This window comes from Caretta caretta, chromosome 6 (assembly GCF_965140235.1).
Source record: "Caretta caretta isolate rCarCar2 chromosome 6, rCarCar1.hap1, whole genome shotgun sequence".
Taxonomy (NCBI): Eukaryota; Metazoa; Chordata; order Testudines; family Cheloniidae; genus Caretta; species Caretta caretta.
In genome coordinates this window covers 61,549,530-61,571,010 of record NC_134211.1, presented here as the reverse complement: position 1 = coordinate 61,571,010, position 21,481 = coordinate 61,549,530, and the positions used below count along the sequence as shown (strand labels likewise).

General features: G+C 43.9%; 1 protein-coding gene across 1 annotated transcript; it reads left to right on the top strand.

Annotated features, from left to right (window-relative positions):
- Positions 1-426: 426 nt before the first annotated feature.
- ATP6V1D (ATPase H+ transporting V1 subunit D) lies at positions 427-20,873 on the top strand. Its single transcript, XM_048855338.2, has 9 exons — positions 427-589; positions 7,684-7,801; positions 8,995-9,074; positions 10,330-10,397; positions 12,698-12,742; positions 13,212-13,315; positions 13,970-14,036; positions 18,143-18,221; positions 20,179-20,873. The coding sequence occupies exons 1-9, from the start codon at positions 549-551 to the stop codon at positions 20,318-20,320; spliced, it is 744 nt and encodes a 247-aa protein (XP_048711295.1). The 5' UTR covers positions 427-548; the 3' UTR covers positions 20,321-20,873.
- Positions 20,874-21,481: the final 608 nt, after the last annotated feature.

The following is a 21,481-nucleotide window of genomic DNA, read 5'->3' as shown; positions in this document are numbered from 1 at the left end:
CTCCTCATCATAGAGTCTCCGCGACCGCCGGGCGAGATAGAGGGACCTAGGAGGACCCATCATAGAGTGCGAGGTCTTCGGGAAGCACAGGCCGGCTCAGGAACTTACAAACCCGGTGGAGTGCGGGGGGTTCTGAAAGGGACGCACGCGTGCAGGAACTTGCAGAAACCATAGAGTCGAGGACCTCCTGGCGGTACAAACCGGCCTAGGAACAAGTCATGCATTTTCCTTTCTGTCACACGGTGGCGCTGCAGCGAGTGATGGTCACGTGACTACCACTGCCCGACAGCCGCGCGTTGTTTTGCCCGTACTGCGTCAATGCGCGACATATGCAACGGAGACGGAAAGGCCCAACATCCGGGTCTTAGTTCCGCCATGTTCTTTGCGCCCGGCGTCTCTGCGCTGGGGGTGGAGCCAGCGGCGGGAAGCGGAAGGGGAAGGAAGCGGAGTCGGTCCTCCCTTGATTACCGGTCGTGCTGTCACACGTGACTGAGCCGGGTGGCAGTGGAGGCAGCAGCGGGTCGCGAGCGCCCTTCGCCGCGGTCAGGATGTCCGGCAAGGACCGGATCGAGATTTTCCCCTCGCGGATGTGAGTGACTCGCCCGGGCGCCGGCATCTGCCGGGGCCCCTCCCTGGCCGGAGCCGGGCTCCCCTCCTGGGCCCCGGGGGCTCTGGCGCGGCGGCCCGGGCAGAGGCGGCTCCGGGGCTAGCGCAGTGACCGGGGAGCGGGCGGGCGGCGTCACGGTGGTATCTAGGGGCCAGTCAGGGAGCAGCAGGACCTCCCTGCTCGGAGCCGCGCAGCAGACGGGAGCCGGGGGGAGCCCGCCCGCTTCGCCCAGTGGCCCTGCCCGTCGCTGCTTTGCCGATGGGATGCCGGGGTGTGGGAGCCACGTCGGCCCCGGCGAGTCGCTGTTCCCGGACCCCTACCCCAGCCCGCCCATCACGCTCCCCCGGGGAACGGCCCAGGCTCTGAAACCAGGGTTGGGGGTTCTACAAATTTCGGGTTTTGCTGTTTAGGTGCAGGGGCTGCAACGCGCTGCGTGTGACTCGTCCCAGCTTTGTCACTGTCCTGTTCCAAGGTCGGAAGAGACCGTTGTGATCATCTGCCCTGACCTTCTGTGTAACCCGGGCCCAGGACTTCCCTGTGTCAATTCCTGTTTGAACTAGAGCGTGTCTTTTAGAATAACAGCCGTGTTAGTCTGTATTCGCAAAAAGAAAAGGAGTACTTGTGGCACCTTAGAGACTAACCAATTTATTTGAGCACGAGCTTTCATGAGCTCACCTCATCGGATGCATACTGTGGAAACTGCAGAAGACATTATATACAGAGAGACCATGAAACAATACCTCCTCCCACCCCACTCTCCTGCTGGTAATAGCTTATCTAAAGTGATCATCAAGTTGAGCCATTTCCAGCACAAATCCAGGTTTTCTCACCCTCTCCCCCCCCAAACTCACTCTCCTGCTGGTAATAGCCCATCCAAAGAGTAGTCACTTTGGATGGGCTATTACCAGCAGGAGAGTGAGTTGGGGGGGGGGGGGGCAGAGGGTGAGAGCCTGGATTTGTGCTGGAAGTGGCTCAACTTGATGATCACTTTAGATAAGCTATTACCAGCAGGAGAGTGGGGTGGGAGGAGGTATTGTTTCATGGTCTCTCTGTATATAATGTCTTCTGCAGTTTCCACAGTATGCATCCGATGAAGTGAGCTGTAGCTCATGAAAGCTCATGCTCAAATAAATTGGTTAGTCTCTAAGGTGCCACAAGTACTCCTTTTCTTTTTGTCTCTTAGAAAAACATCTAGTCTTGATTACATCTGACTTGGGTCATACAGGGCAGCTGGAAGCTGGGGTCGCTGTATATATTAGGAAAAGCGTATAGCGAGGAAGGGGTTTGACAACCATGACATCTTGTAACATTTGACTTGGTTGGTGAGCTACTTACCCCACATTGAGTAAAACCTCAGCCTTGCTGAGGTATGTCTGAACAACTGTAAGGGATTGATTTCCTGCAGACATTGCAACTCACAAATACCTGTGCTAAGGGTTTTTAACTGAGATCCTGCCTACTCCTGTGGATGTCAAATTCAGCTAATTTGTGCCAGAACCTCCAAGCATCTAACATGTTCCTGTAGTTCTCAGTCCAATACTGAAACCTCTCATTCTTAGCAGTTCTATTAAGTCTGCTCCATGTCAGTAGCACTCCCTCCAGATATCTTCAATGCATTTGCAATGTTTTTAATGAATCCATTCAACTGAGTATCTCTGAGGAACTTACAAGCGAATTGGACTCTGTCTTGTACTGCTACATTAGTCTCCTACAAAACTCCGTCATTAAGGCCAATATTATAACTGGGTTAAAAATGGTCCAGGGTGCAACCCCAATGCATGGGTTGTCCTTGAGCCTCTGGGTGCCAGAAGCTAGGACTGGATGCAGGATGGATCACTTGATGATTGCCCAGTTCTGTTCATTCTTTCTGAAGCATCTGGCGCTAGTCACTATCAGCATCCAGGATACTGGACTAGATGGACCATGGGTCTGACCCAGTATGGTGATTCTTATGATTTAAAAATTGCCAGTGATGGAGAATCTTATATTCTCTTTATGAAAACTGTTTCAGGAGATGATCATATGGCCAGTGCAGATGACTGTAGTTCCCTTGCTCTTGCAGGGGCAGTTTGCAATGTCATAATTCACTTAACTTCCCTTTGTCGCCTTATAACCAGAGATCCAAGTAGCTTACTTTTTTGTAGTGTTTTTATTGAGCAGTACAAATTCCACTGAATGCAACGAACATAAATAAAGGGGATCCTCAGAACCAGCAGTTTTCTGGGTGTGTAAAGCTTGGGCCACATTAAGATATTTTCCATTGTATTCCCTTTTTTTATGGCAATCCCTTTTAAAATATCAAAAAATCTTTAAATTTAAAGAAAAACATAATATACTGGGTTGCTCTGCACACATTTTTCTGTTAAACACACAACAAAAAATACAGACTTCATAAACAGAGGTCACATTTTAAGCTTCCTGATTTTGCCCATGCTCTATTTGTATTTGTGGCCTTGGGGGAGAATGAGCATGAAGACTGAGCTGTGAAACTAGATCAGTTCTTCCTGGAGAAACCATCTCAGGATTGAGTCTGGTAATGAGGCAATCAAGACACCTCAGAAATTCAGTGACCATACAACTGGAGATTGAGGCCAGGTCTATGCTAGGAGTGCTTTGCCTGGCATAGGCAAAATAAGCTATTCCGGACAAAAGTATAGTTTTTCCAGTATAACTGTATTTACACTAAGGACTCTTGCCTGCACAGCTGTGTGTCACAAATCACAGCTTATCAGAGACTAGTGTAGAGCCGGCTTAAGCTTTTATACATAAAACTGATAAAGAATGGGACGTGGGACAGGAGAAGAATGTATTGGTTTTTGCTTTTACTTGAAAGAGAATAGCTGTATGGAAGCTGGAACATGAGACCTGTGTTGGGAGGCAAACTCTATGCTTGGTGTCAAGGAAAACCATGTATGAAGGCAGAACTTGACATTTACAGTCTTTGATATATAGCTGAGAATGGGGACATTCACTGAAATGCACTTTTCCTTTAATTTCAGATAGAAATTATTAACTTCCCAGATATTGTAACTACTTCAAGTGGAATATGTAGGGTTCACAGCTAATTGTGTTGACAAAGGAAGTCAACTAAATGGAGTATAATCCCGATTCTCGGTAATTTTCCAGGTGCTGATTTGTCATGTAGTCAGATGTCTTTGACAAAGCATGGAATATGGCCATCATTACAGCAGAACACAAGACACTTGAAAGTTTGAGTTATGAAACTGCAGTCTTGTAATGTTTCTACTCAAAAACTGTTCAGATTTCCCAGGGTAGGAGCAACCAAACTTGACCATGAGCAGGAGAGGGTCATTCTTAGTCTTGTATAAAATTGTGCTGACGGCTGCTGCTGTCAGCTTTAATACGTAGGTGGGTCCCGGCACATTATACCTCCACTTGATCTAAGTGGTCAGTTTGCAGTCTCTGCCTACAGCTCCTTGTTGAGAATAGCTGTGTGGTATATGTGGTCCTGAAAGGTTCATTGACTGTTTGACTAGATAACTCCATTTTCGATCGCTTGTCGCTTCTGAAGCACAGATCACTAAACATTCTGCAAATGTGGATTCAGGGACTCCCCAAGTTTAGAATTGGTGTGTATCTTCAACATATTTCCAGAAGAATACGACCAATTCTGAACGAAGGATATTTTGATAAAATTTGTTTTTTCTTTTGAAATTCCATTAGTCATAGTAAAACATGACTAATTCCTAGGGGCCAGAGAGCAGAACGCAAGATCTTTCCATGTAGTGTTCTGAGTACAAATCGCTTTGGGAAGAAGGGTTAATTGCTATGGGAAGGCATTTGAGAGTCTAGAGTTCTGGATTCCGTTCTTGACTCTGCTGCGTGAACTTAACTCCTCTGATTCAGTTTACCCTTATGTAAAACAGGGATAACATTTATCTTCCCCACAGTAGAATTGTCTTTTAAAAAGCACTTTTGAGATCCTTAATCAAATTAGTGTGCAATGTTAATGTACAGCAACCGAGGCATAACTGACTTATTAAAATTTTGAATAATAGCTGTTGTATTCCAGATCTTCTTCTCTTCTTAAGATTAAAAAATGCATCCCATGTAGAAAGATTATTACACTTACAAAGCAGAGCTTGAATTCATAGCTTCATTCGTTCAAGCTTCATTCATAGAAATGCAGAATCATAGATGCTGGACACAACCTAATAGATTATCTTTATCTGCCTTGTCTGGTTACTGCTACTGAATTGTCCTCTTCACTTTGTTCATCTTCACTTTGTTCACTACTGCTCTTGTTCAGTTAAATTTTAAATGTTCCAAGTGATGGATCTTCCATGACTTTTGCAGGGAGCCTATTATGTAGGTGTATTTTTTTTTTTCACTGTTCATTTTTGTAGTCTTCACAGTTGTCTAGAATATTTCATCCAGAGAATTATGCCTAAGTTTGAGAGCACTCTTTCTCTAAAAATGATGAGAGGTGACTTGACTTAGGGTCTCAGCAGAGAAGTAAACTCATAGCAAGTTCTGTTAATAATCTGTCTGTCTTTCCCCTCAATTGAACAGAATTTCTTACTCCATCTTGTTGTTAGTAAAGTTTCTTATTGGCATAAATCTTTTCTACTTCAAAGCTGCTTGGTGAAGTCTTTTTGTTCTAGCTGTTCTGGCTTGATGGTAAATAGGACTGTGTTTAATGCACACATGGAGTCTGTTAAATCTTGCTTGGACTAGAAAATGAGCCAGCCTTTGATAGTTAGATCTTGGAAAAAGCCAGCTGGTGCATGGCTGTGAAATCGCTGAACCTGTTTGAAATTCCAGGCATTGATTTCTTCTAAAAAGGAGGCTTCATTTTTATTCCCTGAAAGACAATCTACTGTGAACATTCAGAAGTTTCAGTGCGAATTGAGTTCTTGGCTGTTTAGGAATTTATATGGCCTGTGTTGCTGTGGTATCTCAGTGTTTCAGACACATGAAAGAATGTATTGCCTCAACATGCCTGTGAGGTAGAAAAGTGTTGTTTGTTGTTTTATAGATGTAGAACTGAGGTAAATGGAAATTAAGGCCATGTCTACACTACCACTATGGTCGGCAAAACTTGTGTCGCTCGGGGGTGTGAAAAAACACCCTCTGAGCAACATAAGTTTTGCTGGCATAAGGGGTAGTGGACACAGCACTATGTTGGCGGGAGAACTACTCCCACCAACATAGCTACTGCCGCTTGTTGGGGTTGGTTTAATTATGTCGACGGGTGAGTTCTCTCCCGTCAGCACAGAGCCGCTACACAAGCGATCTTACAGCAGTGCAACTGTAAGGTCTCTAGTGTAGACATGGCCTAAGTGTTTTTCCAAGGTCACACAGGAAGTCTCTGGGCTTGCCTTCACTGCAAACTTAACTCAAGTTGTAACGCAAGTGTTAACTCTAGCATGTATGCTATGCACTCTCTCTCTGTATCTAGACTAGATCAGAGGTTCTCAGGACAAATTTTTGGTGGCCTCAGAGTGTGGCCACCAACTCTTGCTGGTGGCCACTCTTGCTTTTTTCTAAAATGCTTAATTGGCTTTAGGAAAAACAAATAAATATGCACATATACAGGTCCGAATCATTGTAATTTATTTATTGCTAGCTAGTAAGTCTGCTGTGAACAGTGATACTTGCAGGGTTGTTAATATCACTGTTCACAGCAAACTTACTAGTTAGCAGTAAACAAACCTGCAGGTATCACTGTTCACAGCAGACTTACCCAGCCCCAGCAAGCCTGGGGACAAATTAAACCCTGGATGGGGGGTCGGGGTAGGCAGCAGGGGCCAGGGGTGATGGAATTGGGGCAGGGGGAGAAGCTCTGTAGCTGGGGACAGAGCCCGAAGCTGCATGGCCTGGGGCCCACTGCCCTGCAACCGGAGCCTGCAGCCAGAGCCTGATGCCCTGCCACCCCAGGGTTGAAGACCAAATCCTGAGCCCCACCGCCTCTGGGAAGGTAGGGAACTCACCATTTGCTTGCTCCTCCAGTGTTGTGTCCAGCTGTCCCCAGCCCCTGCTTGCAGCCCCAACAGCCAACATCAAGGTGGTGCATCCAGGAACAATGGGGAAGGGGAGCGGCTGCTGCTTTGTTTCCTCCCTCCCACAAAAGCCCCTGGTGGCCGCATTTGAGAAATGCTGGGCTATGCTATAGCCAAGTTAGCAGAACTCATTAGCTGCTAACGCAACCGTTCTGAGTAACTCAGGCTTTTCACAGTGTGGCCCCTCTTGCTTCAGCAAGGCTAACTCAAGAGGTGCAAACTCTCCAGTGAAGACACAGCTTATGGCAGTGATGGAAATGGAACCTGTGACCTTGGTTTCAGTTCTCAAATCTTCCTCAGGACTGAGTTTAATACTCAGTCCGGACCATTCAGAGGGTAGTACTTGCAAATTAGGATCACTTCCACCTGTCTCCACTGACTTGGAAATCTCCCACAGGATTTCTGAGGGTAGGGAATAACTCCAGTTTCTGGACAGTGTTTGCTCTTTTCCAAAGGAGAGTGTGAGCTGCTGCTGAAAGTCTGGCTGCTGTTTTGTCTTGCCTGTTGCGGTCTTTAAAAAAAAAAAAGACTTGACTCTTTAGAAAAGCCAACTCTTGTTGGTTTCAATAGACAGACTAAAGTCTCATGAAGAATTGGTTGCCTTTATGGTATTTGAGAAGTGTCAAAAATAAGAATATTAGAAAGTAGAACAAATATCCTCAGGATGACAATGGGCTAGTTTTGGTTCCTATTGAATGGCTCTAGAGAAGTTGCATTCCAAAGAATTTTGATTGTGTATTGTGTGGCTTTCTATAATGGAATGGCTGAGCAATGATTTGAAATACAGTGCCCGTATGTAGCACTTGTCAGCCTGTTGAGATCTTCAGCTTTACAAACACTAACCCACCTTTTGAGATGGGTAAGTAGAATTCCCATTTTTACAAATGAGCCACATCAAGTGGTTGCTCGTGGTCAAGGAGACCAAGACGACTAACATGTCTTCAGATGCTTCCTAATGTCTGTCATTTTCCATGTCAGGAATTATTTTGCTTTCTCCTGATCCTTCTGAGTGATAGAAAAAAAAACATCTATATCTCTTTCCCTGCTTAATAGGGCTCAGACCATCATGAAGGCTCGTTTGAAAGGGGCCCAGACAGGTCGCAACCTCTTAAAGAAGAAATCTGATGCTCTGACTCTTCGATTCCGACAGATACTAAAGAAAATCATTGAGGTAGGTGAATTCAGTTTCTACCATGTCTGCCTTGCTCTGTTAGGAAATTATCTGTGTTCTGTAAACCATGCATTTCCATAGTGCTTCCATTGATATCACTTTCACATAGGTTAGAATTTGGTGCAATTTTGCAGGTAAGCTGCAGTTCTGGTAAATAACACTGAAGTGATTTTAGTTTTTCTATCTGAAGAAGCTGCGCAAGAGGCCTAAGACTCTGTTTAGGAATTTAAACCCCTCTTCTTCCTTCTCCAATCAGCCATAAATCCTGCTTCCTTCTGTACCCAGAGCTGCCTACAGGCTTTCCTGAATTTTAGAAAACTGGCCAGTCCTGGTGGTGGTTAACCTGCTTCCTTCACTCTCTGGCTTGGGGAGGATGCTGTGGACCATCAGTGTCAGCTGCATGATTAGAAGCAGCAAACTCTATCCAGCTTGATCTTATCCCTTTTTCTGTAAAGGTACGGTGTTAATATGGGTTTGTGTGCACTAGGCAGCAGTAGCAGCAAACCCAAGATTTAACCATGGTCAGGTGAAATGATGCTGAACATGAATTAGGTTTGTCTACTCTTATAACTGAACTGTGTTTAGCATTGCATTAGTTACAATTGCTGCTGACATCCATGGTTAGCAATGTTTCCATTGCATGGTGTAGATAAGGCCTCAGAAGTGTTGTATCTGTTTTCCTGCAGACTCAGTAAGGCAGCAGTGCACTGGCTTATACTCAAATTTTTGGCTTCAATATTTTTTTTTTAACTGTATGGGCTAGAAATGCTTAAATCTTATCTGTGCTGAGAAGACTTGGAAAAAACAGATTTCCCAGTAGTTCAGCTAAATCACTGTAAGAAGCTGTTGGAGCCCTCTTGTGCTGTGCCCGTTTTTACTACCATGTTAAATCCTGGGATTCTCAGTTCACAATAATATGGTGGCCTATCAGGGGCATGCCATAAGCAGTCTTACATTGTGTATCCATCCTAAAGATATAAAAAGTCACCTTTACATTTTAGTTTTTTGTGCTGCCTCCTTGGTGGGTGTGACCCACTGTTGGGAAACCTCAGGACACAGAATTCTTTGGTCTTTGACTAGGTACAGCAAACAGCTGTCAACGATTAATGTCACATCCTGAGGTGACTGCTTTTCAGCTCTAGGTTGAGTTATTTTTGTTAAGTTTTAAAATTGCATCTCTGTTCTCTTTATAGACTAAGATGTTAATGGGTGAGGTGATGAGAGAAGCTGCATTCTCACTTGCTGAGGCAAAATTCACGGCTGGAGACTTCAGGTGAGTATCACTGATTTGTACTGTACTGCTATCTGGAGAATCCCCAGCTTTCCTTTCCCAGGAAGAGAGGACAACCAGCAGGCTGTTGGTTCCACTCTTAGGAGAAAAATGGAAGAAAGGAAAGTTCTGTAGTAGATGCTGGGAAAGGGAAAGGCAGCCTCATGATAAATTGGGTACCATCAGTCAAGGGTGGGAGAAGAAGGTGGGTAAAGGAGAGAAACAGTTTGTGTTGAGGAAATATTCATCACTTTGGAAGTCAAACAAGCACATCAGCTGGTAGAAGCAGCTTTCAACTAAGTGTAAATGTAAACCCCTCAGGTGAGCCAGTGGTTGCTTCTGCAGCTTGGACTTTAAAGTGTAGGGAAATGGGAAAGTGTAACAGAAAGCTGGTCTAGTTTTCCCTTTTACTCTGTATTGCTGAGTTGTAGAGGCAGATTCTCCTCTTCCATGGTTTCATCACCTTTTCTCAGTAACTCCCAGGGAGAACTACTATGCTGATGACTGTCTAGGGCAGTGGTCTCCAACCTTTTTATGCCCAAAATCACTTTTTGAATTTAAGGGCAATCCAGGATCTGTCCCATTCACTCCATCCCCTCACCCTCCAACTGTCAGGGTGGTTAAGCACTGGAATTAATTGTCTAGGGAGGTTGTGGAATCTATCATTGGAGATTTTTAAGATCAGGTTAGACAAACGCCTCTCAGGAATGGTCTAGATAATACTTATCCTGCCATGAGTGCAGAGGACTGGACTACATGACCTCTCAAAGTCCCGTCCAGTCCTATGATTCTATGCACAGTCACACAAAATCCAACTTAATGCTGGAACCTTGGCCCAGATTTCAGGTTTTTTGGGTTCTTGTGTAAATTAGAGCCATAATATTACTAGAATATTTTTGTGTGGTTTTCTGCCAGATAAATAACTCCTTTTCAGGCATAGATTTGAGGTTGGAAAGAGCCTTGATGGGCCAGGTGTGCAATGTGCGTTCTAGATACTCAGTTTCTTTAGATTTACTAACAGATGCAGTCTCCTCACTTAGTTTCATAGCTCTTTTGTGTTAGCTTTTGATTTCTATGTAAAAGCTTTCTTCATTGAACTGCTAGTGTGGGTGAGCTAATCTTCAGAAAACTCAGTGCCAGAGCTGGAGACTTGTTCCATGAATCCTCGAAGCAGTTTGACTGCTGGTTAACCATTGCACACAACTGATGAATTCATGACTTGATTTTACCCATTTAAGGTGCATTTTCTTCTCTTCAGTACCACTGTGATCCAGAATGTGAACAAAGCTCAAGTCAAGATCAGAGCTAAGAAAGACAACGTAGCAGGTGACTATCTCCCCACCTTTGCGAAGTACAAGTATGTCACAGGCCCATTTATGTTTCCTGGAAAATACACAGCTGGTTTGTAAACAGAATGTATGTCTCCTCTTCTGTATTTCTCTTCTCCCCTCCTCCTTTTATTACTAGGGACACTTGCATATGAAAATAAGAACTTTGTGGACTACAGATTCATTTGGTCTCCATAATTGTTACAATAAGAAATTTTGCAGTCAGGGAAACGGGAGGATGGCCTCGGATTAAGTCATTTAGTCCACTTTTGCAGGTGCCAGGTATGGTTTTCCACTGCAGCCTATTCTTCAGAGCTTTGTCGAGTCCAGTTTTAATGTCCCGAGCAGTGGGGCTTCCACTGCTTCCCTCAGGCCAGCTACACCATGTTCTAGTAGATATCTCCTGTGTGGAAGTTTTTTAGTATATGCAGCTCTAACTTTTGTTTGATTTCATCCCGTTATTCCTAGTTATACAACCTAGATAACACTGAACAGTTCCTTTCAAATACTTGTGCAAATATATTCCCCTCAGACATCACTTAACCCAGCTACACATATTACATAGGATCTTTTGACGTTTCCTCAGATCATTTTCTCAAACCACTTAATTTTTGTTCCTCTTCTCTATGCTTCCTTTAACTTATGAACATATTTTTAGTATCTCATCAGCTGTATGAAGGACTTATCACCAGCTTGTTTTGTAACGTGCTTCTGTACACAACCCTTAAAATGTCATTGGCTGTTTTTGCTGCTGTATTCCATTACGAACATAAGAATGGCCATACTGGGTCAGATGTCGCCCAATATCCTGGGTTTTGACAGGGGCCAGTACAGATGGGGAATGAACAAAACAGGGTAATTTCAAGTGATCCGTTCCCTGTCATCCAATCCCAACTTCTGGCATTTGGAGGTTGAGGGACGCCCAGAGGATGGGGTTATGTCCCTTACTATCTTAGCCATTGGTAGACCTATTAGCCATCTTCCATGAACTTATCTAATTCTTTTTGAACCAGAATATTAGTTTTGGCCTTCACAACATCCCATGCAATGAGTTCCATGGGTTAACTGTGCACTATGTGAAGAAATACTTTTGTTATTTAAACCTGCTCCCTATTAATTTCATTGGGGGACCCCGGTTCTTGTGTTAGGCGAAGGAGTAAACACCACTTTCCTATTCACAAACTTGTATTTTATCCCTCCTAAATCTCTTTAAGCATCATTGCTTCCATATGTCTCGGAACATCTTCAGTTATGCTGTGTGTGCATGTGCACCACTTCACAGCAACCAGCTGCACCCCAACTGCAGGATTCTGCCTTCAGAAAGGGAAGAAGGATCTATAAATCCAGTCCCTCATCTTGCCTAAATGAAGTGAGAGTACATAAATTGCTGTCTGGTCAACTTTTGACAATCAGACAATGCATAACTATTGGGGTGGGGTGTGTGTATGTCCTGGACTCTAAAGATACCTGATTATGCCAGAAAATTCCATGCAAAGTGCTAACACAATACATTAACTGAAAAATTGCCACTCAGAGTCAGGAAACATTATAAAGTTGAATGCTCAGCGCATACCTTAAAACATGGCTCACTTGTTATCAACAAAATAACCAAATACTATCAAACTGAGTCTACGTACCTGAATTTCTAATGCAATTTCTGGGACTTGTGTTTTTAAGACACATTCTACAGTGATGTGCTATGGACACTGCTTATCATAATCTCAGTGTTGTGTTCACCCATTGTTTAATTTGTACTTCTTGTCAGCTCTTTAGGTCAGAAATCATTTTATGTTTGTGTGGTGCCTAGCACAATGGATTGTCTGGGACCTCTGGAGGCTACTGTGAGACAAATAAAGCATATTACAACCCCAAATTCTTAAATTTAAATGCTTGTCTTTAGAACTACTAGACTGATTTTCTTTAAACATAGCTATATTTGGGTCTCAATGAGATCTAAAAACAAGTTTGCAATTTCTATTTTTGGTTATTTGCGTTCTCTTTGCTTACAATTTCTGACTGGAAGATAAAGAAGAAAATCATGGTTTTGAATATGCAAGTGTCTAAGCCAAGTTGGTTCAAACTTAAAAAAAAAATTGACTTCTAGCTGAGGGAGCATGGAGACCTTCAGCTCCCAAAGAATTTAATGTTGGGAGCAATTATGGGAGAAGGAAGAGACTAGAATTGAAGTTGAACTAACATTAGCTACAGCGTGTTCTGCCTTTGTAAAAAATACTGTAGTCTGAGTACCAAATAAAACATTCAGTGATTCTTACACACACTCTTGTGTGTCTTTAACAGGTGTAACTTTACCAGTGTTTGAGCATTACCAAGAAGGAGGGGACAGTAAGTACAAAATGAATGTTTTATGTCTTCAAGTGCTTGCGAAAAATACTTGGGTGTCCTGGAAACCCTTTATCATTGAAACCCTGACAACACAGGAACTGGTAATGCAAGCTTTCTCCATGTTGCTCTGTCAACGCTGACCGGCAGGGGGTTGCCTTTGGGGCCAGAGGGGAGTGTAGCTTTGGTCTGTATGCTGAAATTGCTAATAAGAGGTCACTCCCGAGGTGCAGACACCTGTCTGCAAGCAACTAAGTGGGATTAGCAGACTTCATAGACCACTGAACAATCATCCAACAGTAGTGATGGTCAGTAACTACTACTGTTTTCAATATTAGAACTGCTCACTGAGAGGTGAAGGATTCAGCATTCCATTAGCAGTCCCATAAGCGTCTCTGTACTTATGCTCTGGCAATTTTGTTGAGAGGCTTCATTCTTGCTAATACCACTACCGTTTGATGGGTTATTTCAGGTTATGAGTTGACTGGCTTAGCTAGAGGTGGAGAGCAGCTGGCAAAATTGAAGAGGAACTATGCCAAAGCAGTGGAGCTGCTTGTAGAATTGGCCTCGCTCCAGGTAGGTGGGAGCAGAAGACGAGCTAAAGGGGTTCAGGTTTCTCTGTTGTTCGATGGACAATCTTGGTGGCTAAGGATGTAGTAACCCCTTGATCTCTGAGCATTGTGTGTGGAGATCGAAGGGCTGCAGTGTTCCCACAATACTGCAGTTCTTTTTCAGTTTGTCTTCTCTCATCAGAGTCTTGAGCTTCTTTCTTTTTTCTACCCTACCTCTCCCACACCTACAACTGTTGCTGGCAGGCATAGACACTGCATGTTAATTGCTCCTCTGGATCCTCTTGGTCCTCCGCAGCCTCTCCTCCTGAAAATGTGTGAGAAAGAGACTGAATGGCTGCTTTAGCTATTCACAAGTATAGCTCTGCAGGGCCTTTCGTGGCCAGTTTTCTTACTGTTATTTTGAACTCTTAAGATGCCTGGCTAGTAAACGCCCCCCCTTTGGGTTACTGGCATATGTAACAGTAGGTTAGTTACAGCAAGTATTTAGTCACAGCATACAAACCTGATGTCCATGAGAATGTACCTGTTTGCACAAGGGCAGGGTGGAATTTAGCCTTTAAAGCAAGCATGCTTGGCTCCCTGAAGCCATCTATGCTTGTTGGATGGTAAAAATACTGTGTCTCATTTGGTTTTGTATTATTTAATCTCACTGTCATAGACTTCGTTTGTTACACTGGATGAAGCCATTAAGATAACAAACCGGCGTGTGAATGCTATTGAACATGGTGAGTGAGTTGGAGCTTTCCCCCTTTAAGACACTTAACTGATTTTTGAGCTTCCTTAGGAGATGAAGAGCAGCATAGAGTCCTGGCAACTGTCACTCTTCATTGGTCTGCTTTGCTGTTAAGGGGATTTCTGTCCTAATCAGGAGTTGCTATAACAATATTACGTAGGTGGAGAATAAACCAGGAACTATATTGTAAATAAAAATGCCAATGTGCATTAGACACAGGCTGCAAGTCTTGCAAGGACTAGATGAAAGGGAGCTGTACTGTGGTCCATAGAGCATTTGCTGATGCTCTATGGATACCTGTCTAGCCACACGATGCCAACTCTCCCCTTTGTTTTCAGACATTATCTTGCACTGAGATCTACTAATATTACCTTTGTCATTTTCCCATGTAAGTGATTGCTTTTGTTGTCATAGGGATGTTAAGAGATTTTGAATGGGGTGGGGATGGGAGGTGGTCAGTCGTAGATCCTAGTGAGATCCCTTTTGTGGCCCCAACGGAGACCTCAGTGGGTGGAATCCAAGCATCTGGACCCTGAATGGATCCTGGGGTCCCTGGGTGCAATCTTCTGTTTAGCATCACCCTTCTGAGTGTTGGAATCTGCTCTCTGGCCACCTTGCCCTGCTGGGCACAGCGCTGACTCCCCAGTACTCAAACCCCCTCCCCCCCACCACCCAGAACTCCACTCAACAGGTGCAAAGCTTCTGGTTTACAATATAACTCTCTCTAGGGTACACCATAGTTGTGAAGCAGTCAACACTCTCTCACTTTGTTCAGTCTGCCAACTTTATGCTCTTTATATTTAATCCATGTAAAGCACAGGAGAGTACAGATTACATAAAACAATAAAACCTCCTTAAAGTTAATGTCCTCATTTGCTCACCCTTCCCTTGGGAGATTATCTGTGTTGTATCTGTCAGCAGGCAGGGTCTTTCACCCCCTTGCCTACCCTGTGCCCCTATAGCCCCTTAAGTAACTCTGGTGCAAAATGGCTCTCTCCCCCATTCCCCTCTGATATATCATTCAGACTCCTGCTGGGATCACCTGTTTCCTTTGTTCTGCCTATTAGTGATTTTCTATTACTACCAACTTCTTTTCAAACAAGAAGGGTCCTTGCCTGGTCCTCATTGTTGAGATACTGTGCTCTGCATAGCTCAAGTAGTTAATTTTTCATCAGCTGTTCAAAATTCATTTCCCCTGTCTCTCTTCACTATTCCTTTCCTGAAAAATCTGAGGCTTTTCCCTTTACTGTTGTGGCACTTATAGCAACTCTCACTGTCATAGATCCCACACACATTGTCACCAGATATGTCACAATCAGCACAATTGTCTCATGGAAGTTTTCCCTCCCATTACCAATTACTTTCTTAACTGGGGCTGCAGAACCCTGCCTTGTTGAGCCAGACATGCTAGTCTGCTCCAACACAGACTCAGGGTCTGAACCATGTGCCCCAAAGCTGCAGACTTAGCTGCAGACTTAACTGAAAACAGCTTAAGAAGTGCTCCTGTCTCTAGCACCCAGCTCCCAATGGGATCCAAACCCCATTTTACTCTGTAAAAAGCTTATACAGAGTAAACTCAAATTGTCCACCCTCTATAACACTGATAAAGAGATATGCACAGTTGTTTGCTCCCCCAGGTATTAATTACTTACTCTGGGTAAATTAATAAGCAAAAGTGATTTTATTAAATATAAAAAGGATTTAAGTGGTTCAGAGTAATAACAGACAGAACAAAGTAAGTTACCAAATAAAATAAAACAAAACACACAAGTCTAAGCTTAATACATTTAAGAAACTAAGTACAGGTAAATCTCACCCTCAGAGATGTTCCAATATGCTTCTTTCAGGGACTAGACTCCTTTCTAGTCTGGGTCCAATCCTTTCCCCGGTACAGTCCTTGTTCCAGCTCAGGTGGTAGCTAGGAGATTTCTCAGGACTGCAGCCCCCTTTGTTCTGTTCCACCCCCTTTTATAGCTTTGGCACAAGGCAGGAATCTTTTGTCTGTCTGGGTCCCCACCCCTCCTTCTACATGGAAAAGCACCAGGTTTGAGATGGATTCTAGTACCAGGTGACATGGTCACGTGTCCTGTGAGATCCCAAGCCTTCATTCTTCCTGGTCTGACTCACAGGAAGGCTTAAGAGTAAACAGAGCCATTGTCATAGTTGGTGGGAGCCATCAAGATTCCAAACCACCATTAATGGCCCACACTTTGCATAATTACAGTAGGACCTCAGAGTTCTATTTCATACGTCTAGTTTCAGATACAAGAATGATACATTCATACAACTAGGATGACCACACTCAGTAGATAAGATTTGTAATGATACCTTACAAAAGACCTTTTGGATGAAGCATATTCCACTTATATTATATTCAACACATTAGCATATTTTCATAAAATTATATGGAGTGCAACATCACACAGGGTAATGAGGGCTCTAGAAACACTTATGGTAGATTGTGCTTCTCCTAGGAAAGCATGTCTTCAAACACAATTTCATATCCTCCATGCCAATGCTTAACTCCTATCTCTCATTTGCCTTTGGTGTCATCTCTGGGCCTGAACTCCTCGTCCCTCCTGTTCCTGATGGTGGAATCTGTCTTTTGCCACTCTGCTGTGTTGCTTGTGTACAACCCTGCTGCAGGTCCCTCTACTAAGCCATCCAGTTTTAACCGCCTGCCACTTAGATTATTTCAAGGGCCTCCTCAAGACCCAGCTCTCCAGATTTCTTTTGCCTTTTCATATATACAAAGAAGCATGACATTGAACTCCATCTTCAACTCCTTTGCACTGCTTACTTCAGGATTCAAGTCTAAATTGTCCCCCTTGTTAAGCAATGCAGCTTTCCATGGACTTGCTCCATCAAACTTACAGGTCTTCTCTTGTCTTCCCCTCACTGCTCACACACTTCACTCATTTAGCAGTGACCTCCACCCTGGTCTTCCAAACAAGCTTGACACTGTTTGTGAGAGAGCCTTCTCCTTTGCAGATCCTATTGTTGGCAGTAGTCTTTCAGAATTGACTAGCTCTCATGTCAAAGCTGTGCTGAAAATGTCATCTCCTGCTCTTGTCCTTATGACTGAATTTAATTTGCCATACTGACATGCCATACATACCATGCTGCTGCACCACATGCTGTCTGACATCATGGTCTCCGTTGGCATACAATTTGTATGACAGATATTGCACAACACTTAAATTTATAGCACCCTTTATCCAGAAAGGAGCCCAAAGCATTTTATAAATTAGGGATCTTATCATGCACAACTTAAACATGGCACTGCAAAGTTTAACTTTGCACAGCAGTGCTGTGCAACCATTCAGGATAGGAAGTAGTGGGTAAAAAAGTCACACCCAACAAACTGCTGAAAGAACCAGTGGTAGAAGAACAGAGGCAGAAGAATGCAGTTTCTGAAATAGAAATTTGGCCAATACACTGTGGTTAAGACTTTAATTATTATGGAAATGGCCTGGGACCTTGACCTTCAAGAGTTCAGGATGTTAGTGGTCAAAGATCTTGTTACACCTTATCCAAGAGAGCACCTATTTCAGCACAGTACTGCACTCCCTGGGATATTGGTTCCGTACCTACAGAATAGGGTTTGCCTTGCAGGCCTCCCATGTCAGGCCTCGCCCTTTTCAGCCTCATCTGAGGAGATCACCATGTAAGATTATATGGATGCAGAAAGAAAGCAAATCATTCAGTCTCATTATTGTAGGACAAGGACCTGAAGCTGTGGAATGAAAAGTTTTAAGTTGGACATGGGGGGAAAAAAAAGATTGTCTACAGAAAAATAAACTTACTGATTTCACTACTTAGTTCTCCCCATTCAACCTCCATTGGAAGCCAGTGCAAGCTGGCTCCATTGAATTATTGGCGCAGGTTATGAAATGCTGAGCCCTGTTAAAGAAAAGTGTGGTGTTGGTTACTCGCTCTTAATGAAACACTGCAGTTCTTTCTGTCAGAATAAGGGAGGCATTTACGCTCCCTCAGACAAGCAGATCACTGGGCTGACTTTGAATGTATGAGATCTCTCCTCACTGTACATTCTGTGTTTGCATGAATAATATGGTAGTGATTCTTCCTATGTCTTAGTGATTATTCCCAGGATTGAGCGCACACTGTCCTATATCATCACGGAGCTGGATGAGAGAGAGCGAGAGGAGTTCTACAGGTAAGTGATGTGAATGGAGGGGGTCGTGCTGGCCCCTCTCTTTCTTCTCTCAAATTCTCTTTTGAGAGAGAGAAAGAAATGGTAGTGATGGGGTAGAGAAGGAGAACTGTGCAGTAGGCTGGACTATTGACATCCTGCTTTTAGAAACTACCCAGTGCTTATTGCACGTGCAGGTCACCAGTGCTGCCTAAGGACCGGTTCACAGCCACTTCCCTCCTAGATGGGAGTAAACCTCTGCTGTTATGCTGTGTGGTCCTGACACCCTGTGCCGAGGCCTTGGGAGGGAATGGTGGAGCACTGCAGTGCATACTGAATGTCCTGCTGTAAGGGCCTATTCTGTAGATCTAGTTGCCCTCTCCTCTCAGATTCCATGGGAGTTTGCTCTGGGCCACCTTCCCTAGCTGGTGTGGCTGCTCCTGTGTATGCTGTTTCCAGAGCCTTGAGAAGTGATGGAGCCACTAAAACTAAACCTTAAGCAAAATGGGGCTTTCCTTGCTTCTAGCTGACAGAAACAGAGCAGGTGGGGGTGTGATTCTTTCAAAAAAACAGTCTAGTGAAGACTTCAGAAAACACTTCCGAACATTTGCCCTTGAGAGTAATTGCTGTAGGTGCCACAAGGATGTGATGTGATCACAATGGGGGATAGGGGGGAGAAATGGTCTGTGCAATTGTGAATGGGGAGGCGGAGGTTGATCCGCACTCCGCTCTCATGCTATTACGATGTATTCACCACCCAAAAGTTTGAAAACCCTCTCGTTTAAGGGATCAAGAGGCAAACTAGAAAAATACCGGTCCAGAGTGTTTTTGATGGATAAATCTGCAAACTTTCAAGGGCTGTGGTGAGAGAATCTTGGGAAGGTCAAGCTTAATGTGATAGGACTAGGGGAAAGACGTTAGTACCAGTTTAAAGGAGGCAGGGCTAAACATTCACATCTTTCTGTCCTATGTGAAATTCAGATTGAAGGAAGCTGGCTCGTTCATCTGTTGTACCCCTTTCTATTTACTTACATTGTTTAGCATTAAGCTTTCTCAATTAATGAACTTCTAAAAAGGCTCTCTACCTGTCTTTGTTCCTTTGCACCTTTATTCTTTCCTTGTGCTGATTCATTTTCCCATGAATCCTACCAGGTGTCTTGGATAGATTTTCTTCAGTCGCTGTGGGAGGCTTCAGAGGTTCTCCTACCATCCCTACAGGCTGGAGAGGATTAAGTTAGGAGGCAAGGTGTGGCATTGATTGGCCAGCCCACCAGCGTGAACAGCTCATTGCACAGAGAGGGCCACTCAGTCTTAATCTAATTTCAAATCAAGCAGAGGGAGTTAAACACTAATCAGCCACTCAGCCTACCCTTTTGGTGGCAGAGGGATGGCCTACTCTTTTTGTGGGTGTAGTCCTGGGCTTTGTGCCACTGGAAGGAAATTATTGCCCATTAGAGGCAGGCAACCTGGTGCCAAGAAGCTGAAGTTTGAGGAAAGGTTAAAAGAAACTGGCCTTTTTCTTGCTGGGGGGGGGAACCATTAAGAGGTTTTAAGGTTGTAATTGTGGCTAAAAAAATTGGAGGATAGCTGAAGCCAGTTGCTCAGTTCAGATCTCAGGTTCAAGCTAAGAATAGGAAAGCAAGGAGTAAACTGCATGCAGGTCAAACTAGTTCACTCCAGAGTAACAGGCCTATAAAATGCCCAGTGTATACAGGTTAGGTGCCTCTCTTGCTGGAGTAGGAATTGAGGGATCGTCAGACAAGATAGATTTAGTATGTTTTACAGGTCAGCATATTGGGGCCCAGAGAGCATTTTGCTGTACCTACATGTAAGCCGTCATGTCAAATGTATTGCATCAGCTGTCTTTCCCGGGGCTCCCCAGAGGACTGATGGAAAAGCCGAACTGTTGGAGCACATCTTAATTTCTTAGGAAGAGGAACCATCAATGCAGGCATTAATTACACCCCAATTCTCACTACAGGTTAAAGAAGATTCAGGAGAAGAAAAAAATATTGAAAGAGAAGAATGAGAGAGAGCGGGCGTTACGGAAAGCTGCTGGGGGGGAACATGAACCTGCCAATCTCCTAGCAGAAGAGAAGGATGAAGACCTCCTCTTTGAGTAGCTCTGTTGGATGGGGAGACCTAGACAGCAGCGTGTTAACTGATGTAATTCTGGACATGCTTTCTGGATATTTATGTGGTTCTTCATTTGGTGTATTAGCCTGTGAGCTCCATTGATTGTGGTTTTTCCCAAGATGAGAACTCTGGGAGCTTTTTTTCGTGGGGGTGTAGAAGCAGAAAAGAGAGACTAGCAGGAGTCTGGTCTCTAGTGTAAAGGAGAGGTTCTTGCTACTGCCAATCTACCACCACCTGTTTTGCTTCTTAATGGCTACTGAATCTTGACTGCTGTTGATTAAGGATGTATTTATAGCAATCATACCCTCCTTTCTCTCCTTCCTACCTTTAAAACATAAGGAGTGTTTTCCACTAAGGGAGGGAAAAAAACCCTATGTGCATGTTAACAGGTGAAAGTAGGTGTTGCTACAATTAACTTGCAAAGTATTAATGATAGAAAAGCTAGATTGTTCAGACTAACTTTGTTGCTGGAAGACATCTTCCATTTTGTGTAACAGTAGGAGAAAATTCACATGTCTAGTAAAATAATTTTAAATGTTACTGTCTGGTGTCCACCCTAAGGTTTTGCTAAGTAGGAGACAAAGTTGCTACTTTCATGACCCTGGAAACTGTGGCATAGCAGGCTCAACAACAGTGCAAGCTTTTCCCTTGCTTTGTAGCAACTGTACCTTAATCTTGAACCAGAGGGGCCCACTTCCAGTGCTGTCTCCATGTCTACTGGACCCTTTGTCTCTCCTGAGGTGATGATGAAGGGGGATAAGTGCTATGGATCACATTCTAGTGTAACCTTGACTGAAATGGCAAAGCCATTTTCTATAGGCCACTGAGCAGCTTTATATAGGACTCTAAAATCCCTGGTGATAGACAAGACCATTCTTATTATTCTTCTGCTGAGGGGTTAACACAGCAGTACAATACATGCACAGAGGCAACATTATTTATGGCATGTCTTATGTTTGGAATGCATGAGTTTGAAGACTGAGTACATTCCTGCTCTGTGTGGTACAGGCTTACAGCTAGAGCTGTGGTGGGGGTGGTGCTGGACTTCAATTCCCACTTGACTATGAGCTCAGCCCTAATTTGTAGTCTTCCCTATGAACTGCATGCATGCCCCTGAGCTGTGTCCACACTGTTAAGATACTTATGGT

Bases quoted from the DNA above. Each gene is read 5' to 3' on its own strand.
- ATP6V1D (XM_048855338.2), top strand. From the start codon at position 549: ATGTCCGGCAAGGACCGGATCGAGATTTTCCCCTCGCGGAT. The intron at 9,075-10,329 runs GTGAGTATCACT...TCTTCTCTTCAG, and splicing joins TTCACGGCTGGAGACTTCAG to TACCACTGTGATCCAGAATG. The intron at 12,743-13,211 runs GTAAGTACAAAA...GGGTTATTTCAG, and splicing joins TTACCAAGAAGGAGGGGACA to GTTATGAGTTGACTGGCTTA.